At 38.6% G+C, this 13,320-nt stretch overlaps 1 protein-coding gene across 1 annotated transcript; it reads right to left on the minus strand.

Moving 5' to 3' along the window:
* Nucleotides 1–247: 247 nt before the first annotated feature.
* LOC103581143 (C-type lectin domain family 2 member D11-like) lies at nucleotides 248–12,416 on the minus strand. The gene is made up of 7 exons (XM_008563044.1): nucleotides 12,336–12,416; nucleotides 10,662–10,750; nucleotides 8,995–9,186; nucleotides 6,240–6,365; nucleotides 2,225–2,397; nucleotides 1,586–1,692; nucleotides 248–616 (listed from the first exon to the last, which is right to left on the minus strand). The coding sequence occupies exons 3-7, from the start codon at nucleotides 9,071–9,073 to the stop codon at nucleotides 421–423; spliced, it is 681 nt and encodes a 226-aa protein (XP_008561266.1). The 5' UTR covers nucleotides 9,074–9,186; nucleotides 10,662–10,750; nucleotides 12,336–12,416; the 3' UTR covers nucleotides 248–420.
* Between the last annotated feature and the right edge of the window lie 904 nt (nucleotides 12,417–13,320).

The raw sequence follows: 13,320 nt of genomic DNA on the forward strand, positions 1-13,320 counted from the left end.
TGGACATTAATATTTTTGGCAGATGTAGATTAAAATGATCGGAGACATGAAGGAAGACATAGCAGATGAGGTGCACGTGAAGAGCGGGGGGCCACTGCCTTCTTCTCAGGCAAGTAGCATCGACCCAGCTGCTGTTACAGCTTTTATTACATGTAGCAAGCAGTGCATGCAAGATAAGCATTGATGCATAAATTCTGTTATATTTTTCTCAAGAGCAGAAGGCCGTTACCTCCCTTCTCAAGCACTTGGTTATCTATAATGCACCTCCTGGGAACATCCCAAGAAAGTGTTCTCAGAACTTCAAACGTTCTCAAGGATTGTTTGTAATCCTTGATATTTCTTGGTTGTTAACTCATATGTGAGTTCACCAAGTGAACACGTCCTTGGGTGCTGACCACAGATGTCCATTAGCCATTTCCTTCAGGCAGACCCAAAAAAACAGAGCAGCAACTGTATATAACAAATTACAGTGGATGAAGAGCTTAAGGCACTTTGGCAACTATAACTATGACTGTTTGGCTTGCTACAAATCCATTTCCTCTCTGTGTAGACGCTGGCACTACTGACTCCTAACTCATTCAGGTAGGCAGATTCTCCAACTCCTCTGATGGCAACCCTAAAACCAAACACAAAATTATTCAATATTCATAAACTGGACATCTACATTTGTTCCTCCAATATAATCTTCAGCACCCCTACTCTATATTTTTTAATGTGAATAAGAGAAAAACAAATGTCTGTTATTAATACTGCCTCTTAATAATATACACCATTGCTATATACAGTTTCTTTTATGTTCTCAAGGTCCTTGCTTGAATAGCACTAGTTTATCATTCATCCATACCAAACCCAGTTGTGTTGTGGATTAGGCATTTCATTGGGGTTTGCTATGCCTGCTTTTGTACTCAAATTAACTGCTGCTATCAGTGGCTTTCAGAGAAGATTATTTTCAGTCTTCTCCTGAACTGTTTAATACATGTGTAAATATATATATATATATTTGCTTACTAGTGAATGATTAAAACGGCTTAGCTTTGATTGATGGAAGTAACTGGGTCCCTACATTTCATCTGCTCCAATGTAATAGTTACATTCAAATTACACCATGGAAATGCCCACAACCCAAGGAACTGTTACTAGTGTCCTTCTGGTAACAAAACACTAGGAGTGATTCCCACAAGCTTCCTGGAGACTTTCCTTTTATGAATAGATGCGGCAGCTGGAAGTGTGGACTTAAGAGTATTGTGGACACCAGTTCTCCTGTGGCTTCCTAAGATTTTAGAACCCTTGCTGTGCACCAGCTGTTCTGTCTACATCCTGAATAGGATTTCAGCAAAGGAAAGTTTTACACCAGTGATTCAAAGTCCAAGAACTATGTCAGACGTCATCATATCAAAGATTTTAACTGAAATCACTAGTAAAGTCTTCCCAAAGGCATAGCTAATAAATGGAGCAGCATAAAAAGTATATTTCTTATCTCATACTACAGTAAGTTTTCCATGATATTACACTTCTCACCCCCAAAACATAATTCACACACACAACCACATATAAACATTAAAGGAAAAGGAGTCTCAAAACATACGAGAAATTATATTCAGTACTGTCTGTCCATTTCCAAGTGTGATGTAATGGTTCTCTGCTAAGGCCAATCCAGTGATCAGAAGAGCCTTTGTATCTTCTGAGGAACTTCTATTATAAAACACAGAAAGTGAAAACACGTATCTCTTTCTCTCGTATTACTCTTGAGTCTTGATCCTACAGCCTTCTCTTTTTGGGTGGGAGCATGGTGTTATTGAGAAGCACAGACTTTGGAGTTAGACTAGTTCTCAATTCTTCCAATCCTAAATTACTTTATTTAAAGTAACCATCCCCCAGTTTAAATGGGAAAGTCCCAGTTTATATCTGTCATTCCAGCATATTAACAACACCCATTTACAATACCAAGATGTCCAAACTTGGATGGCAAATTACATGATTACCTTATTTCTCAGTAGAATGGGAAAAACACATCTAATCCTGCAGGTTAACTACGAGGATTACATGAGAAAATGTATTAAAATGTCTAGCAGTGTCCCAGGCAGAAAATATAACAAATGTGAGACACTAACATACATCTCATGCCCCAAATTCTGCCTGGAATGGGATCCTTCTTTATCCTTCAGCTTTCACCCTCTGCAGCCTACCCTTTCAGGAGGAAACATGATCCAAAAACATTTCTTACCAATTCTTCCATGGTTTCAAACTGAGCAAGACTGGCTTCTAATGAGGCACAGAAGGTCTGGCTGAAAGTCCAATTTCTTGCATCTTCAGAAAAATAAAAACACTTGCTTCCAAATCCAATCCAGTTTTCTGGGCAGACAGCATACACATGATGCTCTATTGTTGCCTTTTTCTCTAAAAGTTAAGACAATCATAATGAAGTAAAAAATACATTTTCTCGGGCCGAGCCCGTGGCGCACTTGAGAGAGCGCGGCACTGGGAGCGCAGCAGCGCCCCTGCTGCGGGTTCGGATCCTATATAGGGATGGCCGGTGCACTCACTGGCTGAGCGCGGTGCGGCCGGTCTCTAAAAGGACAAAAAAAAAAAAAATACATTTTCTCATCTCTTTTATTTTTCTGCTTACTATCCTGAGGTCAATTTCAAAGTGTGTATATTCAATTGTTGCTTTCCTAACATCACTAGGAGTCTTTTCCTAAGCAGAACAGTCCTTAGTCCAGTGGTCTTCAAGCTAGGTACTTGTACCCCTGACTTTCTGACGTATACAATAACACTAATAGTTTCAAGGAAATAAGTTTTTATAACATCAACTTCTGTAGTACTATACTACTCTCTCCTAGGATCATACAGATTTTCTCTTTCCCGATCCTCCTTTATATTAGCCCTTCTTCCCCTAAACAAAAGAAAGGCAGACTCCTTAGGTTTCCTGAATTTTTACTATGGTACATTTCTGGGGGTATAAAACCTTCTTCCAGTGGACAAAACATAGTATAATTCAAAATAGTTTTTGGTACCAAAATACAATCGAGGACTTCCTGTAGTTTTCTGTTTTATATATATTTTCATTAAATATGTATAATAGTTTTTTTGGCCCTTGTTACGAGATGTTCTGCAATCAGCAAGATTTCAGAGTGAGGCTATGGGAGGAACACACGTTTTTGTTTTATAACATCATCTTTTCCTCCCTTAGCATCCAAGAAAGAAGGTATTGCTTTTTGGAAGGTCTAATGAGACCAAAGCAGAAAGGGATTTGGTAAAAAAATACTGAATAGAAAAAATGGCTCTTATTTCCCCTCATATTTAAAGATAAGCAATTCTTTATAGTCACTCCCAATTCTCACCCCTAGGAATAGTCATGAAATAAGAGGGTAAAAGCAAACAGCTTTTAGTATCACTTTTTAAGTACTGCTGCTTCTTTTAATATAACAAAAACTGTTTTCAGGGATTATGAAATACTTTAGGTTCCACTGAATAAAATCCATTGGTAAAATGTTAACCTTATTTTTTTTTTTTTAGACTGGGTGTGCGTTATTCATTAAGGTAGTTAAAGCTAATTTTATAAAATAATATGAAATAACTACTCCAGTTACAGTCATTTCTCAGCTTATTTCCTCATACAAAGTGTTTAATATGTTATTCTGTTATTAACAAAAAATAAAATTATATGCTACCTATTGGACCAATCAAGTTTTTTGGAAGGAAAAGATTAGTAGTTAAGACCACTTCATTATAGTCACAGGAAAAATTTCATGTTGATGTTTAGTTTTAGTCATGGAGTTATCTCAGAGTTTTCATCAATGATTCTAATTTAATCACTCCAAAGACAAATATCACAGTTATAAACACTATGTGCAGGAACTTAGAAAAGAATTAGCATGTCTTTTGTCATACTGCCCAACTAGTAATTAACTCATAGCTTTAGCTGTACATGATATTGCATTATGGCAAATTATTGGCAGCAGAATATGGATTAATTCACATATTAAATATTTTTAATAATACATAATTTTTTTCTTTTGATAATTATCAAAATTTGTAATATATTAAGTTGCTTTAAAATATTGAATATTACTAAAAACTGTACTTCTCTCTTAAGAAATCATTTTGAGAAAGTCTTAGGGTCTTATGATTTTTAAAAATAAAATAATAATGTATATACATATTTTGTGGCAGAAAAAAATTTAAAATTGGTATTTGAAGAAAATGAACAAAGTAAAAATTTTCTGAGATTAAGGAAGTTTTGGTTCATGTATTTTTAAAATAGATAATGGTAGGTATCAAATCACAACCATATTATATAGATATATTTAAAAGAACAATGTAACAGATTAATTTAAGCATGTCAACATTTACAATGTGCTAGAAATTATATCATTTGCAACTATTTAAATGTTTGATGAAAAATGTTAAATGATAACACATAAATTTGCCAGGGGATACTTACTTTTTCAAAATATTTTAGGTTACATCTTAGGAGTTACAGGAACAACAAACTCTTGAAGGCCACTAATACGATAGGAACACGTATACAGTTCCTTACTGATGTTGTCTCTCCCTGAGCAGTCCCTAAATGTGCCCCACAATGCTGAGGACCTATTGCCTCCATATACAAATGATGAGGATTTTTTTTTTCCTTTTTAAGTACAGGCATACCTCGTTTTATTGCATTTTGCAGATGTTGCGTTTTTTACATATTGAAGGTTTGGGCTAACATGTCGAGCAAATCTGTTGGTGCCATTTTTCCAACAGCATGTGGTCATTCTTGACTCTTGTCACATTTTGGTAATCCTCACAATATTTCATGCTTTTCCATTATTATTCTGTTTTAGTGATCTGTCATCAGTGATCTCTGACGTTACCATGGTAATTATTTGGGGCACCGTGAGCCACGCCCATATAAGATGGCAAACTTAATGATTAAATGTTATGTGTGTTCTGGCTGCTCCACTCACTGGCCTTTCCCCATCTCTCTCCTTCTCCTCAGGCCTCCCTGCAATGGCCTCTAAGTGTTCAGGTGAAAGGAGGAGTCTCATGTTTCTCACTTTAAATCAAAAGCTAGAAATGATTAAGCTTAGTGAGGAAAGTATGTTGAAAGCTGAGAGAGGCCAAAAGCTAGGCCTCTTGCACCAAACAGTTAGCCAAGGTGTGAATGCAAAGTTAACGTTCTGGAAGGAAATTAAAGGTGCTACTTCAGTGAACACATGAATGATAAGAAAGCGAAACCACCTTATTGCTGAGATGGAGAGTATTTTAGTGATCTCGACAGAAGATCAAATGAGCCATGACATTCCCTTAAGCGAAGGCCTAATTCAGAGCAAGTTCCTAATTGTCTTCAGTTCTACAAAGGCTGAGAGAGGTTAGGAAGCTGCAGACGAAAAATCTGAAGCTAGCAGAGATAGGTTCGTGAAGTTTAAAGAGGAAGGCAGCTCCGTAACATCAAAATGTAAGGTGTAGCAGCAAGGGCTGGTGTAAAAGCTGCAGCGAGTTATCCAGAAGATCTAGCCAAAATCATGATGTAGGACTTTCACAGCTCAGAACACACACATCCAGGACTTTTGTAGCATAGAAGTCAATGCCTGGTTTCAAAGCTTCAAAAGACAAGCTGACTCTCTTGTTATCATCAGGTCTACGCCATCATCATCTCTCCCTTTGATTTCTACAAGATTTTCCTAATAGGTGTCCCAGCTAATACCCTTGTCTCCTAACACTCTATTCTCAGTACAGCAGTCAAACGATTATTCTACAATGAAAGACACATCATGAGATTCCTGTCCTACAACTTCCCTTTTCCTAATCTTCCTGTGGCACTAAAAGTGAAGGCCAGTCTTTAAATGACTGACAAGGGGACTCCCATCCTGCCCTGCTTGCCTACCGTATTACTCTTCTTCTCTATCCTCGTCTGCATTAGCCATAGAAGCCCCCTCGCTGCTCTTCAAACCAGCCAGGAGATCCTCCTCAGGACGTTCACTCTCCGTGTTCTCTGTCTGGGATAGGCTCCTTCATCTCCTTCAAGAGGTTAATGAAATGTCATCTCCCCAAGGAGACTTACCATGGGCATCCTATGCATACTGCGGCCTGTTCTACCCCTTCCTTTATTTATTATTATATGCATCTTCCTGGTAGAATATAAGTTCCCAGAAGGCACTTCACACAGTGGCACAAAATGGAGCTCAATAAATATTTATTGACAGTGTAAATGTGTGGAAAATACTGCATAGTTTAGAGAACAAGTAACTTACCTGACAAAACAACAGAAAATGCAATAACGCATGTAGTCAGGACCGCAATAATGAGAAAACAACAATTAACCTTGGCAAGGGTTACATGAGTTATAATTTCTAGACATTTTCTCTGACGAGTTTTCCCTGTAAAAGACAAATATCAGAATCTCAATGTCATGAAGGTGTTAGGGAGAAAAAAATAAATTTATCATAGAATCAACTCTAGGCTCAGCTGTCCTTCAGCTCTCCTACTGCTAACCCCCTTTCACAAAAGGTTTGGGTCCATAAATGATACCAATGGCCCAAAGAGGGCTAGAGATATGGAAAACTGAATTTTTCCCCCAGGGAATCTTCCAGTTATTGGAATAAGAGTTAATGAGAGAACAAGAAACAAAAAGTAGAAATCAGGATGAAAAAGAAACATATAGGGCCAACCCTGTGGCTCAGTCGGGAGAGTGTGGTGCTGGGAGCGCAGCGGTGCTGGGAGCACAGCGGTGCTGGGAGCGCCGAGGCCGCGGGTTCGGATCCTATATAGGGATGGCCGGTGTGCTCACTGGCTGAGCGCGGTGCAGGTGACACCATGCCAAGGGTTGCGATCCCCTTACTAGTCACAAAAAAAAAAAAAAAGAAACATATAAACCATCCAGATTTACCTTCAGAGTAAAAGACACAGTGAGAAGTACTGAGGGAAACATTAAAAAATAAGTCAATGTAATTCACCGTGTTAACAGAATAAGAGATGGGAAAACACATGAGTACCTTAAAAAATGCAGCAAAAGCATGTGAAAATTTTAATAATCATCCATAACAACTCTCAACAAATTAGGAATTGAAGGACATTCCTCAACCTGATAAAAGAATCTACAGAAAACTTCAGCTAGCATCATACTTAATGGTAAAAGAATGAATGCTTTTCCCCAGTGATCAGAAATAAGGCAAAGATGTCTGCTCTCATCAATCCAACTTAACATTTTACTGGAGGTCCTATCGGGGAGCAATAATGCAAGAAAAAGAAATAAAAGTCAAACAGATTCTATTCACAGACAGCATGGTTGTCTACGTAAAAAATTCTAAGGAATCCATCAAAAGGCTACCAGAACTAATAAGTGAGTCTAGCAAAGCTGCAGGATACAATGTAAATACATAAAAAATTATTCTGTATTCTAGTAATTTTCAAGTGGAAAGTAAAATATAAATACAGTACCATTCTAGCCTAAGTCTCATTTATAAGTCATTGTCTGCTCTGCAGGACAAACAGACTGTCTCAGGCCTTTGTACTATGTTCTCCAGACCCATTACACGCCCCCTAAGAACCATTTATTCCTACATCTCATCTCCAGTTTCCCTGTGAAGAGAGGTTTATAAGCTCTGGACTCCAATGGAAAACTGGAACATTACTCTCTCGTGATTCCCCCATGTTCTGCCATCTCCCAGCACAATAAATAATAAAATTTGTTATATCTTTTCTTCATATTGATCTAAATTTGTCAGTGATTTTTATTAAAAAACTTCAGAGGTGAAGAGGAAGTTTTCTCTTGGTCCCTACACTTTACCGTTCTTATTTCTCTTTCTCATTTATTTATTATTTATACATTCTTTACTTACATTTACATTATATACAAATATATCCCTTTATAAATTATTATACATTACAATTATTATTTATTTATTTACTTATTTTTATTTATTTACTTATTTCTTTTTCTTAGTTATTTCACTGTCTTATGGTGTTCCCTCTTTCTATAACCTTCCCAATTTATATGCTTTTTATAATAGACTCTGAACACAATGCCCTTCAAATATTCAGCTGGAAAAACAGTATTAGGAATTAAGCCTCAGAAGAACAATGAACTATATTACTGGACTAATTATAACTCTTAGTTTCATGACTTAAAAAAACTTACTTAACTTACAAAAACAGCAATGACTGGTCAAATATTTAGTTTCAGTTTTGCAAGCATAAGCTTAGCTGATAAACATCAACATTCTTTAAGCATTTCTTTTTTTACTGTTGTTAAATATACACCCTGTTTTCTGAGAAATCCAATATCCTGTCCTCCCAAACAAAAAACTAAAATTGAAGGAGGAGGGAAGAAGAAAAGAAAAAGATTTAAATAAATGTTTTTCAAAAAGCAAAAGAGAGGTAAGGAACTGAAGCAGAACCTGAAGCAGAAACATGCACCCATTATGTTGTTTGTTCCTCTTCCTCATAAAATTTGCCATAAACTGAAAGTGCTAAAGGATTTGCTGATGGTTGTGTTCAGCCTTTCACCCACACCCCTGAATCCCTGCATCTCTTTTTAATTACTAAGGATCTATAAAACAAAAGTCTCAGCTTCTGCAGGGCAACTTCTGTTAGTACAAATACTGCACAGTCGTTGGAGGCCAAGTTTGCCCTCATTCTGGGATATAAAGGACCTTTTATTTAACATCATAATGTGACTTGATAGAGTGCAAGTCACCAGAGACCTGGGAAAAATAGAGAACTAATGATATGAACACAAAGAACATTTTTTTCCTCATACTCTTGTAATCTAATTCACTGTTCATTTCTCATGCCCCAGAAATACTTAAATAACATACACAGTAATACACTAACCGATGGAACAATTACACACCTATCCTCCCATCCACCCCTGGCCCCTCCAAACATGTCCCCTTCTGTGGAGATTGTGAAGTGCTAACACGGCTGAAACCCAGTTTCCCTCATGCTTCAGTGGAAGAAAAGTGCCCTCCCCCTGTATCTCTTTTCAAATTCCATCTGCAATGTTACCAGATTCTTCCTCTTCCAAGCCATCTCTGCAGGTAAGGTCTGTCTTTAACGTAACCAGTGCAGCCTCTGAAGGCATCATCTTTCTTAGATCAACAGCCTAAGCCTTCCTCGTATGCATGGGTTGTAGAAATAATGTTAATCCACCATCAACATTTCCTCAGTCTCAGCCAATGCGGTACAAGTTCAAGCCCTCTGGGGGGAAAAAAAAGAAAAGAAATGAAACTCAAAATGCCTTAGAATTTCAAAATGTGAATCTCTTTTAACCTAACTCCACAGCGTTCTCTCTCTTGCCTACATAGAATAACAAGAACCAGTTCTACTCTCCTGCTGAAATAAACTAAAAAGAAGGAAAAAAAAGATAAAGTGTATTAAAAAGATCCTTTGGAAGACAACACTGGCTATCACCCACTGAAGGGCAGCAATCCTCTGGAAACAAGATAGCTGAGCCTAAGATTTCCTCAGCTTACTACCCTGAAAATTTCCAGGGTGGGCTTAAGAAAGGGAACCCCAAGCAGATGCCAATGGATTCCACAAATTGAGTAGATGGAGCTCAGAGACAACACCTCCAGATGACAGAGTATCAGAATGCAGAAAGACGTATAGAGAAGTCGAGGTCAACAGAGTCCATCCTTGACTACTCACAGTAACTGATAGTACCCTGACATGTGTGAGAAAACCACCTGCAGATAGAGAAAAAAAACAAAAGCAAAAACAACAAATGAGATGACGGCAGGAAACAGCATCCAGCGTTCTCATGGAAATGAAAATAGTGAGTGTTCACAACAGCCAGACTGGAATAGCTCATCACTCAAGGGTAATTTCCAGAGGACTCAAAATACCTTGCCTCAGTAGTGGGGAGTGATTAGCTATAGATTATACAGTGTTCTGATCCCCTCTAACAAATCTTTAAAGGAAGACCCAAAAGTACAGAACTGCTTCCAAATATTTTAATTATGTCCCAGAACAAATTCAAGAATTTTTAGAGGAATGCAAAAATATCCAGCACCCAACAAAATAAAATTTACAGTCTCTGGAGTGTAATCAAAGATTGCAAAACAGAAAAGAATCTGTAAACTCAAATACCCATTAATAGTAGAATGGAAACATACTATGGTGTGTTAATGCTGTGAAATACTATACAGCAATGGACAATGAACAAATTCCTACTACAGGCAACAACATGGATGAATCTCAAAAACCTAATGTTCAGTACAAAAGGTCAGACCCTACAGAATACATCTTGAACTGTTCCATTTATACAAAGTTTGATAACAAGCAAAAATAATCTGTCAAATCAAGAAAAAGGATTCTTTTGTGGAGCAAGAAGAGAAGAGTTATTGGCAGACACTGCTGGTAATATCCATGTCATGATTAGGGTGGTGGTTGCATGGATGGGTGCTTTCTTTGTGATAACCAGGTATAAACTTGTGATATATAATTATTCACTGTGCTAAATAAAAATATTTACTAGATATATTTGTAACAAAAAAAATACCCGTTTTACAAATAAAACCACTCATTGTGCACATTACATGAATTAGATTGGGTGTTTGGGGGAAGTGTGGGGGGTAGAAATGAGACAGAAAAAAGAAATAAATAAAATAGGAGAGTCTTTACAAGTGTCTGTGATGATAGTGTGTCATCAACTTTGTCTACAATTAACTTACCACGTGGGGAACAGGGGTGTTTTTCTTTGGGAAACGGCTTTATGCAGGTGATGGCACTTTTACTGAACCTTAAAGGAAGGGTAGGATTTCTGCAGAAAAAGCTGAAATTATTTCAGCTACAAGGAATGAGTTAGAACAATGATTCTCTACCTTGCCTATACATTTGAATCACAGGGGGCTTTTAAAAAGCAATTCTAATGCACAACAACTGACCAATTAAGCGCAGATACTTACGTGAAAATGTAAAGCCGTTTGTTTTCTCTTCTATAATAATGACCTAGTAATGCTATTTACAGGAAAGGTATCCTTTAAAACACCTAAACATCAGAAATTGTCGCTTTGCCCTGTAGAAGACTGCAATGTAATAATTTGCTTTGACTTAATAATTGTCCCACTTGTAAACGATACCTTTGTCTCCTGACAGTACAATTACTTTTCTCCTTGTAAACCAGAGCTTTGGAATTTCTTTTCTTGCTGTTAAAGTAAATTGAAACGCAGAGCAGACGTGAAGAATCCCTAAGCCGACAAAAACGGTTAGGCATCATAAGCTTTGCAAACAGAAGCGAAACTTAATGAGCTATTTCTTGTAAATGCCTCTATTCAAAGAAAAGCAAACAGAAGCGAAACTTAATGAGCTATTTCTTGTAAATGCCTCTATTCAAAGAAAAGCAAACAGAAGCGAAACTTAACGAGCTATTTCTTGTAAATACCTCTATTCAAAGAAAAGCAACTTAAGCTCAACCAATCAGAAGTAGCCACACACTTAGCGCGTAACTAGGAACTTATCAAACAGGGCAACTGCATAATTGCAATCAATTTTATTTACCCATAAACGAGAGTACATGCCCACTCATAATTTATCATCAGGTTAAACCTCTTTCGGTTTGGTGTTTGCCAATTCATGAATTGCTTCTTGCTCAAATAAACTCTTTAAAATTTTATTGTGCCTCAGATTTTCCTTTAACAAGGTATGATGATAAATTAAAGTGCTGATTATACTCGAACTTTTTATTTCTAACTTAAACAAAGACATTTCAGTCCACATGGGAGAAATATCACGTAGTTACTTTTAATTAAACATCACATTTTCATATAATTGCAGTTTCACGTGCAGTTTTAAGAAATAATATCCGGGACATATACAGGAGAGATCTGGACAGATTTTCTGTAATGACTCAGCCGGGCAGATGCCCCTCTGATGTCTAGTAGAGAGATGGGCATTTAGACTGATCATGATTATACAGAACCATGAAAACTAAGCTAGAGCTAAGAGCAGCATGTCATGAAAAGTGGCAGACCTAAAGACAAATCTCCCCAAGAAGGTTGGGGCAATTGTGTCCCAGGAAAATAAGGGGACTCGGGCTAGTTCTACATGGATCCCTATCTTCCAATTATCTTCCACTATCAATGGTTCTTGAGGTCACAACTTTCACAGGTTTCCACCCCAGGCAAGACCAGTGAACTGCGGCGGGGACTGACAATGAACCAGGACACGAGGAACTCCTGTTTCCCTCTCTCAGTCCCTCCCAAAGCTCTTAAATCGCAGACCGCCGGGCCGGTGGAATCCCCCGCGAGTACCCCCAGAGTTCTGCAAACTCCAATGACGAGGGCGGGCCGCGACATCCGCGGAGCCATCAGATTTCTCCCAACGGCCTGGCCCGGGAAGATGCTCACCCGCCTGCGAATCCTGGCGAAGGCGCCTTCTCCTGCCGCGGTTCCGGAGCCCTGTGATGGCTCCTCTTTCCGCCCGACTCCTGGGAGCGCGGGTGGCGGGCTTTCGGGCTACCGGGCTCTGAGCTCCTCTAGAGGCGGCCTCCAGGCCCCGCCCCCAGAATAAAGAAAGTCGTATGCACAGAAATGTCACCAAAGCCAGATTTGACACTCCCCCCAACCCCTACCAGATTCAGAAAATCTTTGTCTTAAGTAGTTACAGGTGCAAACAGAAAAGATCCACCATTTCATTAAGCCTGGAAGTCTTTTTGTTGTTGTTGTTGTTGTTAGCTCATGCACCAAGATGTCCCTGGATTTCTTTCATCCAAGGCACTTGCCTAGCTCTGTTGCCTGCAGAACTGGCAGCTTCACCTCAATTGTATCTCTCCTAAAGCTGCTTTGTGGGATCTCTTGGACCCCCTGATCCCGTGATAAGGACCAAAAGGACGCCCTTGTCCCATGGCCAGATTTGGAGGCAGATCCCTGGGATTAGGGAACCAAGAGAAGGTCTCCCCGGGCCTGACTGTCAAAGAGGAGGGGAGAAGGGGGTGAACAGGTGGACGCGGAGGCTCTTAGCCGTGAAACTGCCCCGGGTGACACTGCAGCGGTGCACACGTGTCATTATTTCTCAAAACCCAGAGAATACACAACACAAAGAGTGAACCCCAAACTATGGGCTTCAGTAAATAATAATGTATCAATATTCGTTCATCAATCGTAACAACGGTCCTGCACTAATGCGGGACGTTAGCTCGGGAGATTACGGGGAGCAAGAGAAGGGATATGGGAACTCTCCACTTTCCACTTCATTTTTCCTTTTCTGTAAAGCTACCCTGAAATGATCTATTAATTATTCTTTTTAACAAAGTAGATGACTTTTTGTCAGTATTGTAATTGTTTTTAGCTCAGTGACATAGGAACCGATAATCATTCTCCACTTACATAATTT

This window comes from Galeopterus variegatus, unplaced genomic scaffold (assembly GCF_000696425.1).
Source record: "Galeopterus variegatus unplaced genomic scaffold, G_variegatus-3.0.2 Scaffold12441, whole genome shotgun sequence".
Taxonomy (NCBI): Eukaryota; Metazoa; Chordata; class Mammalia; order Dermoptera; family Cynocephalidae; genus Galeopterus; species Galeopterus variegatus.